This window comes from Myxine glutinosa, chromosome 6 (assembly GCF_964187855.1).
Source record: "Myxine glutinosa chromosome 6, kmMyxGlut1.1, whole genome shotgun sequence".
In the NCBI taxonomy this organism is placed as follows: Eukaryota; Metazoa; Chordata; class Myxini; order Myxiniformes; family Myxinidae; genus Myxine; species Myxine glutinosa.
The window spans coordinates 140,325,110-140,347,747 of NC_136266.1; the positions used below are offsets into that span (position 1 = coordinate 140,325,110).

At 46.1% G+C, this 22,638-nt stretch overlaps 1 protein-coding gene across 2 annotated transcripts in view; it reads left to right on the forward strand.

The window, feature by feature from the left end:
- Positions 1-22,638, forward strand: part of LOC137430367 (ubiquitin carboxyl-terminal hydrolase 32) — a 100,240-nt gene that overhangs the window by 35,740 nt on the left and 41,862 nt on the right. For both annotated transcript variants that reach the window (XM_068121188.2, XM_068121189.2), the window contains exons 6-14: positions 1,653-1,760; positions 2,998-3,113; positions 3,251-3,313; positions 8,291-8,374; positions 11,409-11,470; positions 11,598-11,700; positions 11,895-12,054; positions 12,154-12,344; positions 12,625-12,765. In XM_068121188.2, coding sequence (XP_067977289.1) covers positions 1,653-1,760; positions 2,998-3,113; positions 3,251-3,313; positions 8,291-8,374; positions 11,409-11,470; positions 11,598-11,700; positions 11,895-12,054; positions 12,154-12,344; positions 12,625-12,765 — 1,028 coding nt within the window. The remainder of the gene's footprint in view (positions 1-1,652; positions 1,761-2,997; positions 3,114-3,250; positions 3,314-8,290; positions 8,375-11,408; positions 11,471-11,597; positions 11,701-11,894; positions 12,055-12,153; positions 12,345-12,624; positions 12,766-22,638) is intronic.

Here is a 22,638-nt window from a genome sequence, read left to right on the forward strand (position 1 = left end):
CAAAAACGATACGTAGAATGATATCTCAAAAAGTTATGGATAGATTTGGACGAAACTTTGTGGACAGGTTGGGTGCCTGACAGGGTCGAATCGATTCAATTTTGGTGAAGATCTGAATATGGATTCGGATATGAGAATTATTAAATTTTTCAAGTGATTCTTCACCATTGAGAGATGGGGCCAAAAACGATACATAGTGGGATATCTCAAAGTTATGGATGGATTTGGACGAAAGTTGGTGGACAGGTTGTGTGTGTGGCAAGGAAGAATCGTTTCAATTTTGGTGAAGATTCGGATCCGGATCCGGCTTGTAAAAATTTTTAAAGTGATTCTTCACCATTGATTGAGTGATATGGCCAACCAGGCGGAGGTATGCTCTCTACTGAGTGCCGATCTAGTTATTATTGTTATTATTATTATTTTTGTACATAATTGCTAGTGCACTGAACAGATCAAGACGTAACAGACAAAAACAGGACGCAAAACACGCATGCATGGAGAAGAAAAATCCAACAAGGAAAACCTGGAAAATTAGGAGGGATTTGGGTGGGGTTAATGAGGGTAGAAAAGATCATGTTTCTAGATTGGGGACAATCTGAGATGGCGGTGAACAGCTGTCTTGCAAACCTGGAGGGAAGAATGAGATTGAAGAGGATGTGGAAGTTAATTTCACAGGTGGGGAAAAAGAGTAACTAGAACAGCACTCGGTAGAGCACATACCTCTGCCAGGCTGAACAGTTTACATTATGTATCTCACTGCTCGGCTGGATCTGGATTCGGACCTGAACCAAAATCTTATCGCTTGTTCTTGTCGCCTAAACAACTCATCCACCTAGTTTTGGCATAAGTCCTCCATAACTTTTTGAAATATCATACTCTCTATCGTTTTTGGTCTATCACTCAATGGTGAAGAATCATATAAAAAATTCTCTGATCCGGATCCAGATTCGAATCTTCACCAAAATTAAGTCAATTCATTCTTGCCACATACCCAAGCTGTCCACCAAGTTTCGTCTGAATTAGTCAACAACTTTTTGAAAGATTGTGCTATGTATCGTTTTTGGCCGTATCATTGGTGAAGAATCACTTGGAAAATTCTACTATCCAGATCTGGATCTTCACCAAAATCTAATAATTTCATCCTTGTCACATACCCAACTTCTCCACTACATTTCGTAATAATCCATCAACTTTTTGAGATATCCTGTTCACAAACGGCCAGACAGGTAAAAACATAACTTCCATCCACCTTTGGTGGCGGAGGTAAATATTGGCTGTTCTTTACAGTAATACTGAGTTTCTGATGTCCTCACATTGAAATTTAACTTTTTTGGTCCAACTAATAGTTAATAACTGAAATGTCACTTTATCCGTTTTCTCAGGGTGGCTAGCATACATCAATCAGCATCCATTATTCTGGAATGGTAAATTGTCCTTCCAATCCTAATGCTTTGGTTTACCCAGAACTCCATGAGTTAGTGGTTTTTTGATAGTCTTTGGGATTTGCTGCTTTTAGTACAAGGTTTTTGTTTGTAGACGCAGGAACAATGGCTGCTCGTTGCAATAAAATAGTAATTTTGCTGATGTCCCCATGTTGAGCTTTAAAAGTTTATATGATGTTCCAGTTGCTTGTGTCTTTGGCCTTTGTCCAGGAGTCTTCAACGCTTTTGATGAGAACCGAGACAACCACATAGATTTCAAGGAGATCTCTTGTGGGTTGTCTGCCTGCTGTCGTGGACCTCTTGCTGAGCGGCAGAAATGTGAGTCGCTTGTCTTTTCCTGAACATGTCTCCCATGGAGTTTTCCATTGGAGTTTGGAATGTATGCTTGTTTTGTCCATAATTGGCACTACAATATATAATGTGCATTCATTATCATGCTCGATCATCGGAACGACTTTGAAATATTTGGGTTATTGTTATTGATTTTTTTTCCTCTCTTTCTTGTGCATTATCTTCATTTCTTGCCTTGTGATGGTTTGCGCTAGTCTATATTGACAATTTTCATCCATACTTTAACCGTCCATAGCCTAATCCAATTTGTTGTGATAAAATACGAAACTCCAGAATTTTTTCCTCCTTTAATTGTGATCGCATTTGCTGAATAATATTTGCTAACCAAATTAATACAAATCAAACCTCTTGTCAAATCGATTCAAATCAATATCAATCAGATTTGACAATATCTTGTCAAATCAATAAACTCTCAATATGATTAATTACACCATCTAATTATGACTTAAATAGTTGTGAAAAATTTTAATGCTTCTTTCTTCCATTATGGCTCAAAACGTGATTTTTATTTTTAACCTTTCTCATGGAACTGCCATTTCATAGCCGATTTAAGGTTCAACATTTTCAGATCCCTAACTTGGAAAAAGGGATAGGGTGCAAATCAAATCCCAAAGGGACGCGACGCGTGTGAGCAGGATGGGGCATCAGGGGAAGGTGTGGGCGCGGGAGGGCACCTCGATGTTAATGGTTCTTAATACGCATAAATTATTTAGTTTGGTTACGCTTTGCACTTCTCCCCGACCTCCAAATCAAATGCTCATAAGTGACAAGGATTTCAAAGTGACAAGCCAAAATGTCGGAGTTCAATGGGTTTTCATGCGGTTTGGGAAGAAATATCCTTCAAGATATTCTACCTATTTTCAGGGGGTAGGACACTTTTTAATGCATTAATTGAGTATTATGAAGGGCAGGGTGTGGTGTCACTCTTCTTCATTCTATCTAGGGGTCGGTGTTCGTAATTCCAAAGAATAAGAGGTGCAGTTTTTTTTCTTCTCATCTGGTCTTCAAAGCCGAGATGTCCTCTGAGCCATTGTTACTACTTTTCTTTTTTCCTGAGCATAGCAAAAAAATACAATTCCAACCTCTTGAAATGGAATTAGTATTTGTGGGCAAACCAGTCACCTTTGTTGTATTTGAAGATTTACCCCACTCCTTCCATAATAAGTCAGTCCTGCTGTCCTCTTGTCACCGCTTTTACCAACAGTTTGTTTCAAGGTGTTTGACCGTGATCATGATGGTGTGCTTTCGCGAGTTGAACTTTTAGCTATGGCTGAAATCCTGCTGCTTGTGTGGAAGGAGACTCATCCAGATACAGCAACGGTGTGCAGTTCGACTTTCCTTTGTGAACAATAAAATTTACCATCCTAATCAGTTGCATCATAAATGTTTTGGCAATTGTTAAATGCAACAACGTAAAAATGTAGCTTTTTTTTTTTTTTTTTTTTTTTGTCCCACAGGACCATGGATTAAATGCAGATATGGTGGTGGATTCAATCTTTAAGATGTGCAATGCTAACAAGGTAAGCTGAGAACAATGACATTGTAGAACGCTGGTGGAGCTGCAATATAAATTGGGTTTGAACTTGTTGCGTCTTTGCAGTGTTCATTAGGTTTCCTCTACATACAATGTAGAGGAATACCTATTATTAGTCCCCTACTGGTGGACACTGGAGGGGACTACAGGTTTGCACTCCGTCCCTCCTGTCCGTCCATCACGCGAAGAACAGTTTTCCGGACTTTTTTTTCTAAACTCTTAATGCTAATGATTTCAAACTTGGTACATGGTTTCCTCATGATAAGTTACAGATCAAGTTCGAACTTCACGACGTTTCGATCATTTTTGACAAAGTCATGGCACTTTGTTTATTCTAGAGTTCTCCTCAGGCCGCACCGCGTGCCCTCAGCCTCGTCTCGCGAACGTCTAAAGCGCGACACAGCGCGCGCTTTCGGGAGGGGCGGAGCCAAGCCGAGCAACATATATATACACACATCGATCATTGATCGTGAACCGGAAAATATAATAAATTGCTGATATTTAGCGACTCAAAAGGTTCTTTATCAACAACTTATTTTCTTGTGCTTCTGCTGACCTGTCTGCAAGGTGTATAAATCGAAGTCCCGAGTGCGAATCACAGGTGAGCCCGTCCTGAGGTAATTAGCGATTGGGAACGATTCAGAACCTGTGGGTAAATAACCCTTGGTAATTTTCCCAACAGTTTTCTGGACGACAGACTGCCGATAGGGGACATGTATTGCAGCGCAATACTCAGAATGCTTGTTATTCCTAGAGTTTATTCTTTTTCTTCTTCCGCCCCTGATTTTCATGTCCGAAAACTTTAAAACAACGTTTTCTGCAACCGTTGGTCCAAATGACACAAAATTTTCAACAAGTGATTGGCTATACCTGTAGAATTTTTTTACTGCTAATTATGATGTCTTGTCAAATCGATTCAATGACATCATAATTAGAAGTAAAAAAAATTCTACAGGTATAGCCAATCACTTGTTGAAAATTTCGTGCCATTCGGACCAACGGTCACGTGGTATGTGCGCCATCTTGGAATAAACCTTCTAATTTGCCACTCTATTATCCCTGAAACAGCTCAATGTAAAAAAATGAGTCATGGCGGCAAATTCTAAATAATTCTGCATTGGGACCAAAAAATAAATGAGTATTTGATAGAGACCTCATGACATGATGGAGGGCCAGAGACTTGAAATCCTGGAGGAAGTACTCAAGACACAGACCCAGGGAGATATTTCCATGGGTGCCACAAGAGCCACTTGGTTTATTTAGGATATTAAAAGAGTGTTACAAGGTTAGAATTCGACAAATAGAACCCTTGATGGCATGAATGTAATATTGTTTGTCCATTACTGAAGTGAATTTTTTTTTCAGAATCCCAAAAATATGACGTCATAAGTCGCGTGGTTCGGCCGCCAAATTGTTTTTCATGAAAAACACTAAAAAACCCTTTTCTCCAAAACGGCTTCAGGAACAGATAGAGCCCAACATTTGCATGCATGATCGCATACACATGACAAATAAAAAGTTGAGCGACCATGACGTCATAGGTCACATAGTTAAGGAATTGTGACGTTTTGAAGCATAAAGCTTTCAACCCGATATCCCCCCCCCCCCCCTCATTTTTGAACATATGGAGTGGAAACTTCACACATGTTCCACATGTCTGAGTGCTAAAATATCCATTTGGAATTTGCAATAGGTCACATGGTTTGGCAGCGATAAATAATTCGGCGGATATCTTAAAAACCTTGTATCTATTGATCCACTTAATTGATCGATGTGAAACTTTAAAGTAATGTAGAAGGGGTCAAGTGGAATAAGTGTATAAAATTTAAACATGATGGGTTGTTCGGTTTGGCAGCCATAAATAATTGAAGGGAAATATATATTTTTCAATTCTCTTGAACCACTTAATTGATCGATGTGAAACTTTAAACTAATGTAGATGTCGTCAAGTGGAATAAGTGTTTAAAATTTCAACATGATTGGTTTTACTGTTTGAAAGTTAGCAGTTTTTATTGTGTGAAGAAGAAGAAACTCTACAATTTATCTTCTCCAGCCATGTGACTTTTCAGTGCAGCTTTAATTATGATGAAAGTGGAGTTGTATGAAAGCATGTCCGATGAAAGCGGGGTTGTATGAAAGCATGTCCAATGAAAGCGGGGTTGTATCAAAACGTGGCTGATGAAAGCGGGGTTGTAACAAAGCAGGGTTGTAACAAAGCGGGGTTGTATCAACGCATGTCCAACTACAAACATACCACTCTTCTTCACTCTGAAACAAACAAACACAAGAAAAAATGTCATGCATAGCAGGATACTTGCGAAATCCCTAAAATATGTTGTCCCTTCCCCTATGTTGACCTTTTTGGCCTATGATGACCTCAAAAACCAGATGGTACTCATGGAATACTTACCCTGCGCAGTCAACTTGGTGTTAGCCAACCGCCAACTATTCTGTTTTTGAACGTTTCTTTTTTTTGATCCAATATGGCTGCCAGACCACGTGAGCGATGACATCAAAAATTTATGTTCTCTAAATAATTGTTGCATAGATCATGCTCAATAAATTTCAAACTGATCAGACTAAGCATTGTCCCTGTCGAATTATGACGTCATAATTATGGCACCAATGACGTCATCGTTAACAACACCTATTCCTCATATGTAGTTATTTACAATGAGCCACGTTTCAATATTTTCCCTAGAGCGGTTTTGGAGATATAGAGGTGCAACGTTTTTCAGTTTTTCCAAGGTGGCGCCTGTAACGCATGACCTATGATGTCCTGATTATCATTAAAATATTCTAAAGGAGGAGGTGCTTCTATGGTGAAAATTTCATGTCCATCAGACCAACAGTTGCTGCAAAAAAATGTAATAATGATCGGATGGATAAGTGTTGTATTTGCCGAATTATGACGTCATAACGAAGGCACTGATGACATCATTAACATATCTTATTCCCCATGGGGCCTCGGGGACAATGGGCCAGGTCTCAATTTTTTCCATGGAGTGGTTTCAGAGATATAGAGGTGCGAAGTTTTTCCAAGATTTCCAAGGCGCTCCTATGGTGAAAATTTCATGTCAATCGGACCAACGGTTGCCAAGAAAATGATTTTTTTAAATGCAGACACGGCACACACACTTATATATGTAACTGAATGCTTAACCTCGCTTTTCGCTTCACGAGCGCAGGGTAATGAAAGTGGGGTTGTAACAAAGCATGTCCAATGAAAGCTGGGTTGGGTCAAAGCGGGAAGGCGGAGGAAATCGGTCATCACTGCCAGCAGTTATAAAGTGGCAGATCTAGTTCATTGTGTTATTTTAAAGAGTGGATGCCAATCTTGGACTTGGGAGGGTTCCTTGGGAGGGTTCTTGGGAGGGTTGGTTATGGGTTGGTCGAGGGTATAGCAGAGAACTATAAAAATCAATGTCTGTGGGGTTGGTTCCTTTATGGCATCGAGTGGAGTCAATAAAAAGGGAGGGGTTTCAAGACCACCAGAGAGGTTGTTTGTTTGAGGAATGAGGCTGGAGTCTCCAAAGGCTGCTATGGGGGACTTCAGCCTCCACTGTGGCTCTTGTCACACCCATGGAAATATCTCCCTGGGTCTGTGTTAAGTACTTCCCTCCAGGATATCAAGTCTCTGGCCCTCCATCACATCATGAGCTCTCTTGCATTTCTATAACTGAGCATTAGTTCACCTGCTGAGACCCTGATCCCACCCTTCACCTGCAATTGCACCTATGACTTGGCCCTGGGTATCCCCAGCACGTATGTAGTTTGGTGGAAATAGGCCCAGCTGTACAGGTGAAAATTACAAGTTGGCTCCTCACCCTCATAGGGCAGGAGATGGAGGGTGGAGGAGGGGGTTGCACTCATTACCTAAGGTTGAGTAATCCCAGCACGTATGGAAATCTTGGGGGAGATTGGCCCAGCCATGTTCCTCCTCCCCTATGATTTTTCAGGCACACACACATACACACAGAGTCACACACTTGCCTTGTTTTAGATAGTGGGATGGCAGTACGAGAGCTGAAAATTGGACTGATTTTGTTGGTTCCATATATCACCCACGACAGACAAACCTAAGCTGTACTGTGATGTGACTCCAGCTTGGAATTGAGACCACTGTATTTGGTTCTTTGCTTTTTTGGCATTGCGATCTAATCCTCTGTGCATTAAAAAGAAAAATGTATTCACCCAAAACTCAGTTGTGTAATGATGGAAATCGTGAGTGAAGAAACAGCACATCTTAGTTGATAGATATTCCACACATCTTGTGTCACAAGTTCATCACTAATGGAGATTGTCGATTGGGGAAATATAAAGAGCCACGCCTGCATATAGCATACTGTTTGAATTTTTTTCAAAATAAAAGTCGCGTTTGCTATTTATCATTGAATATCACCTTTTGGGACATTATTCTTTCGATATACAGTACCTAAAAAAAAGAAAAGAAAAGTATTTACCTTTTAACTGTGGGGCATGCTTTGCCTATTGTAGAGCTCAAAATTTCCCATCTGATTGAATCCTACCTACAATTGCATGGTTGCATTATATAACGAGGCTGGTCAGAGGGTACCACGATCACATGTAAATGTTGGTTTTGCTCTTTTGTTTTTGTTCATTTTTGTCTTAATTACACTTTCTTGAAATGTGAAATGACATTATCAGACTGGGATAAAGCACAGAAGAATTGCTGTTGCGATTCTTCTTTTATCACGACCCACTTATTGTAACAAATAAAAAAAAGAATAAAAAATGTCAAAGACCCAGATGATGCAGCATACATGCATTTTATGCTGATGAAAGAGTTCTTGTAATAAAGTTTGTTCGTAATGATATTTTATATGAGGGGATACAAATTTCCTTTGTAATTATTGTCAAATGCCTGATGGTGTCATAGATGAATCATAATTCTTGGAGTACATAACATATGAATCAAGAGCAATGGATGCATCTTCTTCAGGAGGATGTACTTACACTGGAGGATTACCAGATCTGGAGTGTGTCCAATGCGCTGGCCAACGAGTTTCTCAAGTTGCTCTTTCAGGTGTGGCTCACACCCATTTGCTAAGGCTAATCTTCATGGACATCGACATCTACATATATGTTGTTTTGCTTTCATGTTCAGGAATGATTTTGGGTTCATGAATACAATGATAATTGTCTTTGGGAAGTACAATGTCACAACAATAAACCCCTTCACCTAAAGTCAAACATTTTTTTTGGAACAAAAAAGTTTCAACAACAAAAAAAAGTTTCAAAAAATAAAAAATATATGTTGAAACTACAACGGCACTCGGTAGAGCGCATACCTCCGCCAGGCTCAGCAGTTTACGTTTTGTATTCCACTGATGATCTGGGTCTGGATTCAGACCTGAACCGAAATCTAATCAGCTTGTACTTGTCGCCTACCCAACTCATCCACCTTGTTTTGTCATAATCTGTCCACAACCTTTTGAAATATTATGCTATATATCTTTTGGTGAAGGAGAAATGGTGAAGAATTGCTTAAACAAACAAAAAAAAATTCTCGTTTCCATATTCAGGTCTTCACCAAAATCAAAGATTCGCCCTTGTCACACTCACAATCTGTCCACCAGGTTTCTTACAAGTCCGTCCATAATTTTTGGAGGTATTGTTTTTAGACCTACCACAGTCTTAGAATCACTTAAAAAATTATCGTATCGGGATTCGGATCTTCACCAAAATTAAATCGATTCTTCTTCACACACCCAACGTCCACCACGTTTTGTCCAAATCTGTCCACATTCTTTTGAGATGTCATGCTATACATCATTTTTGGCCGAATCTCTCAATTGTTTAGAATCACTTTAAAATTCTCAGATCCTAATCCGGATTCGGATCTTCATCAAAATCTAATCATTTTGTCCTTGTCACATATTTTCGTCTGAATCCATCCATAACTTTTTGAGACACCCTGCTCACAAAAAAAACAGACACCGGTGAAAACATAACCTAAATCCACCTTTGGTGGTGGAGGTAACAAACAAAAAATCCTACTCTGTGGTCATTTTTGTGCCTTTTTTTTTTTTCTGTGACAATAAAGGTCCACAGAATCGGAAATTCAACATTTTAACAAAAACAGAAATTAAACATCGATTTCTAAATAATAAAGAACTGAACATGGTTTTGTATTTTAATAATTTTTTGAGGTGTTAAAGTTGAAAAAGCTGAACCTGGCTGGTGCTGCCCCTAAAAATTCCAGAAAATCTTCATGGTCATTGCGTCATCTGTGTGACGTCATCACCAGTACGATTGTCTCAGCATCCAAACCATGCAATGAATAATGGCCGCACAACTCACTTCAGACTCGTCAAAGCGAATTTGATGAATAATTTTCTGATCAAGAATGCTCAGATTACGACGATCGTCAAAATCATGATGTGGAAAGTGTTGTCTGACTGTACAGTGTACACGTATGAATTTAAAAGCGCTCATTTCAAAGAAAAAGGGTATACAATTGTCGGCAGCAACATGATCAATCAAGTTGAGACCGCTGTAATGCAAGGCCAAGGCTTAATCACTCAAACTACGCCATATTCCCGTATTACCACAGCGTAGTACAGTAAGCGAGCCTAGCCTGATTGGCCGTTGGGCGAGTACCAAAGGCCTTCCAGAAATTGGACAAACGTCTCTTTACTTCGGGAAGTGTCCCACATGTTATTTTCTTGTGTTTGTATTTTATTACAATGATATGCATGTATGTGGGCTAGACCATATACGTCAATGGGGTCCACCCATACAAGTAAGGGGCGGTAACGTTTAGTTGTCAATGTTGTCAGTTGTACAGTGCAATACTAGACCTATATAGATGCTTATTATCATGTTGGATGGGACGATCCTCACAATGTACATGCATAAGAGTGATGCACAACATGTTAACACTGATGAAAATAACTGTACAACCGCTATGGCAACGGTATGTTACAACAACAGCATAGCAACAACAACCTTTTGTCCTTTTTCTTCTTTTCCATTGGATTACAATGATCTATAATCTTCGTGGGGATCACGTGGGCTTTCAAGCACTTCAATTTTTTTTAAATGGATGACGTGATTCCAGTGTTTCCATGTATAAAGCATAGGCCACATGTAAACACATGTCCGGAAGCAAAAGTGTTTTGAAGAAGACGTCGTGGGTCACGTGATATATGACGTAATGCGTCACCATTTTTGGGGGCGGGACACTCGAGATTACCAAAGACACCAAAAGCATTAAAACTCGCTCACCGCAGGCAGGTTGGTAGTCTTTGTCTTATACCGACTCCTCTCCGGCCTATATCTCCCAGCTCTGTCTGTGCTCTGTACCCCAAATATTCCTTCAGGACGCAGAGGATCTGCCAGCAACCCTCTTCGGGTGGAACTGCCAAAATCAAGAGACTCTGCTCACCTTCACTCCTTCATTCCTCTTTTCTCTCGCCTCTGGAACAAACTCCCACACTCTCTTCAATCCCTCTCCTCCCTCCAGGTCTTTAAAACAGCTGTTCACCACCATCTCTTATCTTCCCCCATCCAAAACCTTGATCTTTTCTACCCCCGTTAAAACACCCCAAATCCACCTCTTTCAATTCCCAACTTTTTTCCTGAAATTCCTGGTAGTGTTCGTTTGCTTTATACTGTGTAGCCCTCCCACCCTCACCTCAGCCCTCTCCCTTCCACAGATCTACCGACATCTCTGTTCTCTACTGTTGTTGTGCTTGTTTGCTTTCCTCTCCCTCCCCCTCTTGTCTCCTGCTCCATTTATTGTATGTTTTATGTGTCCGTGCATGTGTTCATGTTTAATGTGTTAACTCTTATATGAGCCTCAACTCTGTATACAAAAAAAAAGAAAAGAAATTTCTTCTTTTTTTTCTTAGTTTCAAGATATTTATTCAAGAAAAAAACAAACAATGAATAAGTGTTTTGTGAAGCCATATTTGTTCATTAAACCAAACATGAATCTCTGATTCTGTGGATCTTTAGGTTGTGAAAGTGCGATTCCCATTATCCCTGACCTTGTTAGCATGAACTTTAATCCATTCCCACCTGACCCTCTTCATTTCTTCCTGATCACCATATAGGTTTGCCATATTGTTCTGGGCCTGCGACCAGGCACTCCTCAGGAGGAAGGGCAGATCATCAGGTAGGCTTTTTTCTAGGTACATTCCTTGCCTTCACCGAGGCGAGTAAATAAGTTGTTTCAGTGATATGGGGCATTGGGTTCAGCGGGATATTTTTGATATGCACACTATACGTTCCAATGCCTACAGGGGTTGGTTGGAGAGAGAGTGCCGCCTTGGTTTCCGACCTGGACAACTTTGGTACATGATGTCAGCTTCCTGGTGGCAACAATGGAAAGACTACGTTAGATATGTGAGGCCCTTGGCATATCTCACGCTGCACCATGTTGTGCACTTCACAGTGTTGATGCTCTGCTGTAATTTACCTCTCAGCAATCACAATGCATCTATTTAGTTGTTTCATGCATGTTTCTTGTATAATCTGAAGGGTATGATGGTCGAGTTGGAGATCATCCAGTTCCTTTTTTGGTTTGTTTGTGGGAGCAGGATGCCAAGCCTGTCGTGAATGAACCGGTATCGATCCTGGCGGGCACACGAGTGCGTGCTTTGCCACGTGTCTGTGAGAATGTGGATGCGAGTGGTCGAACTTCTCCACCTAGTTCTTTGGACAGCGTTTCGCTTGCATCTGAAGCATCGGAAAGCACAGGTTTGTACTTTGCTTTATTTTTCACAGACAGCCTTCCATATTGCATTGCCTCCTCATTGTATTTTTGAGCTGATGCACTCTCCTGGCTATTCATCTTAGGCCTTCCTCTGACACCAGCAACCGAAAATTGCTTCCTCGGGCATGGCCACTCCTTGAGTCCAGATGGGACAGTCCGTTGTTTTGGCACCGCCCTCTCTGTGGCTTCATTAGCATCTCCATCCCCACCCCCAGCTCCACAGAGGCCTGGTGTTATTGATAATATGCCCCTTATTCAACAGGACAACACAAAGGTATGACATTAATTTGGCTTGGATTGGTGCATAACATGCATATCTTTTGCTTTCCTTTTTCATCCACATACTCGTCTTCAATTTCAATACGTTTTTTTTTTTTCCCCTTCCTCTTTCATGCTTCTCTGCCACTTTTTTTTTTCATTTCTTTCCTCTAAAAATACTTTTTTTAGCTTGTAATCTTAAATTCCCCACAGTACATTAATGGTCATTATCCATTGAACATGGTCATTATTTCAGGTTTAGAACGTGACGTAGATGATGCATATCTTAACCCCAGGTTTTGTCACTGACCGCTGAGGGAGGCAGGCTCAAACGTAACCCCCCATTGCAGCGGGGCCGAGATTACGAAATTGTGCCTGACCCAGTGTGGCGCTCGTTGTCCCATTGGTACGGTTACAACCTCATTCTGCCACGCACTGTGAGTATACTCGGACTTACCAATGCTGCCTTGTTTATGTCAAAGTTAGCAGATGCTGGATCTTTCTATCCATTATCAAGAAGAATATAATACTGAAAATATGATGCCAAGTTAAGCTCGCAGCCTTGTAAATGCCTGAGACAGATCTTTGCTCCTGCAGCAAGTTGCATATCGTCACTTTGCTCAGGTGTGTTTATAAATGACCTTAAAACTTTACTCTCCAATAAATTGCTGGTATCCTCAGTGAAGATTGAGCAGATTATGTTGAAAAAAAAGAAGACCAAAAGTCTAACAGCGGCGCAGCTGGGCTTGTAAAATATTATCAACCACAAACACAAATGATTACAGCTTAGAGTCGCTAATGCTGTTTATAACATTAAACAAAGAAATTTGGAGGAATCCCGACATCCATGAGGTAAGTTTTACCTACAGAACTGAGCAAAGATCTACTGTAATCTATATACCCCACAAGGGTTGGAGGTGTGCTCATTTACCAAGCAGCTAGCTAGCGCTTGCCAAGCCAGCCGTTCCTCAAGGGTTTTGAATGGAGTGCTTTTGCTCGAATGCTGAAACTACTTGGCGATCTCTCCACGAGAAACTTGTTTAAATGAACACACACCCAATGTTCTTGAGACCCGATCATAGATCGACTGTAATATATACATATATAAATGAAGTATCTGTAATTTTGGTGATCCAACATAATGAGCGAACGTCATGACGTCATCGCCATGCATATCCGCATTACCTGCAAAGCTCCAGGGGAGCCATCTCGCAGTGCGTCATTATGGATCTTAAATTCAAGATACTGTCACAAGTGCATGCAAAACTGCCAGTTACTGACCTGGTTTCACCCTTTAAGTTGGGGCTTCATCAGGGCAACGCAGTGAGCCTTCCATACACTTGTAACTCTGAAAACCTTTCGGTTTTTATATCAGTTTATTATATGATTATTATTATATCAGTTAATTATAGTTTTTATTATAATGACTGATATATATATATCCAGCTGGGTCTTATTATTAGATTATTATCCGGAAGGGCGGGGAGGTGTGACGATTTTCAGAAAACTCGTACAGTTATTTTTAGTCGAATTTCAAATTTTTTTATTTTTAAAGACTACATATATAATGCCATTTAATACACTGCAACAAAGACATTTTAAAAATGTAATTCATGTTTTGAATTGGGTATAACAATGCAAGTGGGGGGTCTAGCGCATGTGTGATGGCTGTTGGTTACTCGTTGTTAGGTGCCATTTCAGTAGCCATGGAGCTGTGGACGATTGAACATCGCGTCTTTGTTGTTGAGACGTTTATTCAAACGGGTAGTTCGGTGGTGCTTACACAGCGCAGATTTCGGACTCACTTCAATGTTGGTCGACGTGGCGCCGTTCCGTCTCGAAACACAATATTGAAGTGGGTAAAAAACTTCAGGACAACTGGATCTGTGAGGCTGGGAGCAGCTCGGGGAGGTGATCGAACCGCTAGGACCCCGGAAAACATCGAAAGGGTTCGACAAGCTGTGGAGGCCAGCCCTCGTCGGTCAGCGGTACGGCACGCTCGCGCTCTACGGATGTCAGACAGATCAGTTCGTCGAATTTTGCACTTGGACCTTCATTATCACGCGTACAAAATCATGGTGGTTCAAGACCTGCAGCAGAATGATTTCGTACGGCGGTTTACGTTTGCAGAAAGAATGCTGGAACTGCTGAGGGATGCTGCTGTGCTGAGAAATGCTGGAACTTTTCCGCGCGTCTGCAAGAATGCTTGGACAAGAACGGCCGCCATTTAGATGTCATTTTTCAAACATGAATTACATTTTTAAAATGTCTTTGTTACAGTGTATTACATGGCATTATATATGTAGTCTTTAAAAAAAAAAAAAATTGAAATTCGACTAAAAATAACTGTGTACGAGTTTTCTGAAAATCGTCACACCTCCCTGATGGACCCTGTATATACATACATACATACACACATACATACATACATGTATATACATACACACATACATACATATATACATATATATACCCCAAAGAGGAATGACCCTTCCTGAGCTCCCGTAGTGAGCGGGTGTAGGTCTACTAGTAAATAAAAATGTCGGTCGGTGGAGTCAGCCGTCGTAATGACATCATAGACGTAATGACCTAACGGATACAAAACTGTCGCTACTTTAATATGCAGAACATTTTATATTTTAACTTCCAGTCTGCTTGCAGTCACTACAAAGGGATTAGATTTACTATAATATTTACGTTGTATTTCGAAAATGATATTGCCATTAAAAAAACCGAGGCGAATTATTTACTTCTGCTATTATTGTCCCCCGTCGCACAGCGGAGCGAAAGGGGGACTATGGTTTTCCCGGGCGTGCGTGCGTGCGGGCGTGCGTGCGTAAGCGAAGGACCGCATTCGAATTTGGTGTGTGGGTGCAACCCACGTCAAAATCCAAGATGGCCGCCGCCATGTATGTCTGAACCTTGTGAGATGAATATCTTGAAAAATAAGCGAAGTACCAACTTCTAATCTGGTGTGTGGGTGCATCGAGGCATAAGGAAGAACGCTATTGAAAATTGGGTCGCCACGTCAAAATCCAAGATGGCCGCCGCCATGTATGTCTGAACCTTGTGAGATGAATATCTTGGAAAAATAAGCGAAGTACCAACTTCTAATCTGGTGTGTGGGTGTATCTAGGCACAAGGAAGAACGCTGTTTAAAATTGGGTCGCCACGTCAAAATCCAAGATGTCCGCCGCCATGAATGTCTGAACCTTGTGAGATGAATATCTTCAAAAATAAGCGAAGTACCAACTTCTAATCTGGTGTTTGGGTGTATCTAGGCACAAGGAAGAACGCTATTGAAAATTGGGTCGCCACGTCAAAATCCAAGATGGCCGCCTCCATGTATGTCTGAACCTTGTGAGCGAAATATCATATCATAGCATGTTTTCTGCATCTTCCACTTTGTCAACTCACATCACTTCCCCGACGGGGAACCGAGGCGTAACGCTTCTTAATATTAGTACCGAACACCGCTTAGCACTGATTCATGAACCATACACTGCTTAAATCCATTAACTTTGCATTCACGACATTGGGATTAAAGTGTTATGGTCATATTTACTATATTATTATTACGAAAACGATACTACTGAAACGATACATGACTGTATTAAGAAACCTGGGCTTAATTTGTCCGAAGATGAGGCATAACGCTGAAGGCCTATACATACCGTTTTGTTGGAAGAGACGTAATGCCGATGCTTTCGATATTTGATGGTCATTTTAACAATCGGTTTGTTTGTGTTTCACACTGAATGAAAAACGTCAGGGTAGAGCATGGCGATTGTGATATATGACAGGTTCAACGATATGTTCGGCATGAACGGCATATAAATCAAAATGGCGGAATGTGGAGTCAGCCGCCGTACTGCCGTAATGACATCAGACGTAATTACATCACACTGTCATGTGACCAGATCCTCAGCTCTGATTGGTATACGTTTGAGGGGACATAGTCACGTGAAAAAGTAACGACACCCCATGTAAAGTTTTGACTTTTTCAACATATTTCAACATACAGCTATTTGATCTTCACTTCAACAATATTGAAAGATAAAGGTGATATAATATAACAAATATCATGAAACATTTACATTTTGTAGTCCATTGTATAATTTAAATAAACATAAATGCAAATTTCGCATGTGGAAAAACTAAGTACACCCTTGGCTCTAATAGGTGGTATTGCCCCCTTTGGCAGAAACAACCTCAAGTCGGCGTTTCTTATAACTGTCTACCAGTCTCTGACATCGACTGGGAGAAATTTTTACCCACTCATCCATGCCGAATTCGTTCAGCTGTGCGATGTTTGAGAGGTTTCTTGCATGCACAGCTCGTTTCAAATTCCCCCACAACATCTCGATGGGATTTAGATCCGGGCTTTGACTTGGCCATTCCAGAACCCTCCATTTCTTTGTTTTCAGCCATTCCTTGGTGGATTTACTGGTATGTTTAGGTCATGTCATTGTCATGTTGCAAGATCCCCCTTTGGTTGAGCTTCAACTTTCCAACAGATGGCCTCACATTATCCTCAAGTACCCTCTGGTACAATGAAGAATTCATAGTGGATCCTATGATGGTGAGCTACCCAGGCCCTGATGCAGAAAAGCTGCCCCAAATCATAATATTTCCACCACTATGCTTTACAGTTGGTATCAGGTTCTTGTGGTCAAATGCTGTCTTTGGTTTTTGCCAAACATGTCTTCTGGTACTGTGGCCAAATAGCTCTACTTTTGACTCATCTGTCCAGAGCACATTGTTCCAGAAGTGCTGGTCTTTGCTCAGGTGTTCATTGGCAAACTTTAGTCTTGCCCTGTTGTTCTTTCTGGACAGCAAAGGTTTCCTCCTGGCACACCTCCCATGCAGATCAAATTTGTGCAGCCTCTTTCTCATGGTGGACTCATGCACTTTGACATAAACAGTGGCAAGAGCTACCTGTAGGTCCCGTGATGACAGTCTGGGGTTCTTAGAGACTTCTTTCAGCATCTTGCGGTCTGCTCTCAGGCTGAACTTGCTGGGGCGGCCTGGCCTGAACAAGTTGGCAGTTGGTTGGAATTTTCTCCACTTGTAGATGATCTTATGGACAGTCGAATGATTGATTTCAAATTGTTTGGAGATCTTTTTAAATCCCTTCCCAGACTCGTAGGCATCTATAACCTTCTTTCTGAAGGCATCAGAGAGCTCTTTTGATCTAGGCATGATGACACCGCACACTTCAACAACAAAAAGCAAACCAAACGAAATGTCTGAGGTTTAAATGAGACAGGTTCCTCCAAGATCCTCTCTAACGATGTTCTAATCATTTGCACCTGAGCTGGTGCACCTGATTCTAATTTTAGGTATTTGAAGTAGTGATAAATGTAGGGGTGTACTTAGTTTTTCCACATGCGAAATTTGCATTTATGTTTATTTAAATTATACAATGGACTACAAAATGTAAATGTTTCATTGGGTGCTCCTATGGTTGGCAGCGAGTGCCCCGGAAGCATTGATGGAAAGACAGAGGCAATCATATTTGTGGGAAACTTACATGCTTGGTCAGGGTCGCCCAGATAGCTCAGATGGCAGAGCACCAGTTCGGTTTTCCAGAGGACCTGGGTTTAATTTCTGGTCTGGGTGTGTAATTTTCCCACATATATCAATTTAGCTGTGTCTTTTATTCTCAAAGTTTTTCAGAACGTACAAGACTGATAAAGACTTTAGTGAAGCGCAGTGCTACGCGCGCTTACTTGTATAACAAGGAGGAAGCGGACAACGCGGTAAGTTCAAGAGTCTTTATTATAAGAGCACAACTGTAGCACTGGAGCGCTCCGGGCTGCGCGCCCGGTGTATATCCCGCGGCCACGCCTACCCCTCGGGCGTGGCCGCCGCCCACTTGGTGCGCGGAATGATGCCCTCACGCCAGTGAGCTTTCGTGTCCGCCACACGCGCCCCCCCAGAATTCCCGTGCACCTGGAGGGCCAGTTTGCGGGGCAAAGGGATGACCCGGCCGAAGCGCCCTCTGGCGACCGGCGGCGTCCGGGGTGCAGGGATGCCAGCTGGGATGCCTCCGGCTGCACCCGGGATGGGTGCAGGACCGGGGGGCGGCGGGCCTGGGCGGTGCCGGGGGTCCGCCCGCAGGGGGGCGGCCCCGACGCGGGGGCCGAGCCACCGGCGGTTGGTGGTCCACGTCGAGGTGGGCCAGCTTGAGGCGATCCACCGAGACGCGGTCGGGAGTACCGCCGATGTCCAAGGTGAAATGTTTCACCCCGGCCTCCAGCACGCGGAAAGGCCCGTCGTACGGGGGCCGCAGTGGTGTCCGGTGGGCGTCGTGCCGGATTAAGACGTACTCCGCGGTGCGAAGCTCCGGGACGACGTGCGTAGGCGGGTGCCCGTGGTGCGCCGTCGGCACCGGGGCGAACCTCCGGGCTGTCTCCTGCAGCGCGGAGCGCTCCTGCACCGCGGACCATGGTGCCGTGGGATCGGGGAGGAACTCGCCCGGCACCCGCAGCGGTTGTCCGAAGACCAACTCCGCCGCGGATGCGCGCAGGTCGCCCTTGGGCGCCGTCCGGAGGCCCAGCAGGACCCAGGGGAGCCTGTCGACCCAGCCGCCGTCGCGGAGGGTGGCCTGGAGCGCGGCCTTCAACGAGCGGTGGAACCGCTTGCACAGGCCGTTGGCCTGGGGGTGGTAGGCCGTGGTTCGGTGCAGCTGGACCCCGAGCCCCCGCGCGACCGCCCCCCAGAGCTCCGAGGTGAACTGGGGGCTGCGGTCGGACGAGATGTCCGAGGGGGCGCCGAACCGGGCGACCCAGGTGGCGATGAACGCCTGCGCGACGTCCGCCGCCGTCGTCGCCGCCAAAGGCACGGCCTCCGGCCACCGGGTTGTGCGGTCCACCATTGTCAGGACATGGGTGAAACCCCGCGAGGGGGGCAGAGGTCCCACCAGGTCCACGTGCACGTGGTCGAACCTTCGTTCCGGCACCGTGAACGGGGCCAATGGGGCCTGGGTGTGCCGGTGCACCTTCACGCGCTGGCACGCGAGGCACGTCCTGGTCCAGCCGCGGACGGCCTTCCGGAGGCCATGCCAGACAAACTTGTCGGCGACCAACCTCTTGGAGGCCTTCGTGCCCGCGTGGGACAGGCCGTGGATGGCGTCAAAAACCTGGCGCTGCCAGCCCGCGGGCACGATGGGGCGAGGCCGCCCGAGGGAGACGTCTCACAAGAGGGCCGTGCCCGCGCCGTCGAACGGCACCTCTGTGACGCGGAGGCCCGTGACGGTGGTCCGCAAGGCCTGGACGCCGGGGTCGGCGGCCTGGTCCGCCGCCATCCGGGCATAGTCGATGCCAAGGTGGACTGCGTGGGCGACGGACCGGGAAAGGCAATCCGCCACCGGGTTGTCCTTCCCCGCGACGTGCCGGATGTCCGTCGTGTACTCGGACACGGCCGAGAGGTGACGCTGCTGCCAGGCCAACCACGGCTCGGCGACCTTGCCCATCGCGAAGACCAGTGGCTTGTGGTCGACGAAGGCCGTGAACGCACGGCCCTCGAGCAGATGGCGGAAGTGCCTGACCGCCAGGTGAAGCCCGAGCAACTCGCGGTCGAAGGTACTATAACGGCGTTCGGGCAGGCGAAGCTGCCGGCTGAAGAACGCCAGCGGTTGCCAGGCACCACGCACCCATTGCTCGTGCACCGCGCCCGCCGCGTAGTCCGAGGCGTCGGTGGTGAGGGCGATCGGTGCATCGGGCGCCGGGTGCACGAGCATGGTGGGGTTAGCCAAGGCGAGCTTCGCGCCCGCGAACGCCGCGTCCATCTGCTCGGTCCAGGTAACGTCATCTTTGCCCGGCTTCCCTCAGAGGGCCTCGTGCAAGGGGCGCAGGAGCTGGGCGATGCGGGGCAGGAACCCGATGGTAAAAGTTTACCATGCCCAGGAACTCCTGGAGCCCCTTGATCGTGCGGGGGCGCGGAAACCCCTTCACCGCCTCCACCTTGGCCGGTAGGGGAACGGCCCCGTGCCTGGTGACGCGGTGCCCCAAAAGGTCGATGTCTGCGACGCCGAACCGGCACTTGGCGGGGTTCACAATGAGGCCATACTGGCCCAGACGTTCGAAGAGTGTGCGGAGATGGTGTAGGTGCTCTTCGCGGGACGCGCTGGCGACGAGGATGTCGTCCAGGTACACGTAGACGAAATCCAAGTCGCGCAAGATGCTGTCCATTAGTCGCTGGAACGCCTGAGCCGCATTTTTCAAACCGAAGGGCATCCGAAGAAATTCGAAAAGTCCGAATGGCGTGATGACCGCCGTCTTCGGGATGTCCTCCGGCCTGATGGGGACCTGATGGTAGCCGCGTATGAGGTCCACCTTCGAAAAGAAGGACATGCCCACCAACCGGGCGGAGAAGTCCTGGATGTGGGGGACGGGGTAGCGGTCGGGGGTGGTGGCGTCGTTGAGGCGCCGGTAGTCCCTGCACGGTCGCCATCCCCCGCCGGGCTTGGGCACGATGTGGAGCGGCGACGCCCAAGCACTCTCGGAGCGCCACACGATGCCGAGCCGCTCCAGCGTAGCGAACGCCGCTTTAGCTACCGCGAGCTTCGTCGGCTCGAGGCGGCGTGCCCGGGCGTAGACCGTTGGCCCGGCGGTGGGGATGTGGTGTTCCACCCCGTGCTTGACGGCCCCCGCCGAGAAGGTGGGCCGCGTAAGGGCTGGGAAGCTGGCGAGGAGGCGGGTGAATTCGTCCGCTGCCGGAAGCGTACAAACTAACCTCGCCGGGACCGAACCGCTCAGCGAGCCGCTTGGCGAGCCGCTCGGTGAGCCGCTCAGTGAGCCGCTCAACGAGCTGCTCAGCACGCAAGCAAGCGAGCTGAACGTTTCAGCCTGGACAAGACGTCTGTTCTTCACATCTACCAACAACCCGTGTGCACAGAGGAAGTCCGCACCGAGCAGTGCCATGGGGACACTAGCGGTTACGAACGTCCACGTGAAGCGTTGCCTTCCGAACCGCAGGGAGAGGCAGCGCTTCCCGAATGTGCGTATGGGTGTTCCGTTCGCGGCAAGCGATGCGGGGTCCCGGCCCGCGGTGTGCTTGTCGGACGTAGAGGCAGGGATAACGCTCACCTGTGCCCCCGTGTCGCATCGGAAACGGCGCCCGGACAAGGTGTCCGTCATAAAAAGAAGGCTGCCGGAATGGCCGACGCTCAGGGCCGCTACCGAGTGCCGGCTTTGTAGTTTCCCGACTTGCCGAAGGAGCACGGCGGGCAACAATTCCTCGCCTTGTGGCCAAAACTGGCGTGGAAATGGCACCAGGTTTGCGGCGAAGGCAGAGGCCGCGGTTTTCGCGGTGGTGGTGGGCGTGGCGTGGCGGCGGCCACGCGGCGTGCATCAGCCTCGGGATCCACGAGGTGTGGTGCATCAGCATCAGGGTCAGCCTCGGGATGCGCGACGGCCGCGCCAAAACTCGCCTGCACGTCCAAAGCCGCGAAGAACCTGTCGGCCTCGGCAGCGAGAGCTCGGGGTTCCGTCGTCACAGAACCGGCCAACGCGAGGCGGACTCGTGCCGGCAGCTGGCGTCGAAATAACGCCCGGAATAGAGCGTTCGGGGTTTCGTCGCCCATCAACGACAGCATATGGTCCATGCGGACCGACGGTCGCGTGTCACCGAGCTCGGGGAGGTCCAGGAGGCGGTCGGCCCGTGCGTCCACCATGAGGCCGAACGTGGAGAGGAGGAGACGCTTGATCGCCTCGTACCTGCCGTCGGCCGATGGGTTCCTCAGGACCGACACGACGCGGGCGGCCGTGCCGGGCCCGAGGGAGGCAACCACGTGGCAGTACCTGGTCTCGTCCACCGTGATGCCTCGAAGTCGGAACTGGGCTTCTGCCTGCAGGAACCAAACTTCGGTTTGCGTCTCCCAGAACTCGGGGAGTTTGATTTGGACCGCGTTGGTTGCCATTGCTGTGGCGGGTTCGGGTGGTCAGCGACGGCTGACCAGAACGTCGGAGGGTCACCAATGAAGCACGGTGCTACGCGCGCTTACTTGTATAACAAGGAGGAAGCGGACAACGCGGTAAGTTCAAGAGTCTTTATTATAAGAGCTCAACTGTAGCACTGGAGCGCTCCGGGCTGCGCGCCCGGTGTATATCCCGCGGCCACGCCTACCCCTCGGGCGTGGCCGCCGCCCACTTGGTGCGCGGAATGATGCCCTCACGCCAGTGAGCTTTCGTGTCCGCCACATTAGAATACATCAATAAAGTACTAAACCGGGAGATCGCAAAATCGCTGAAGGAACGATACTATACGATACTATACTATACTATACTATACTATACTATACTATA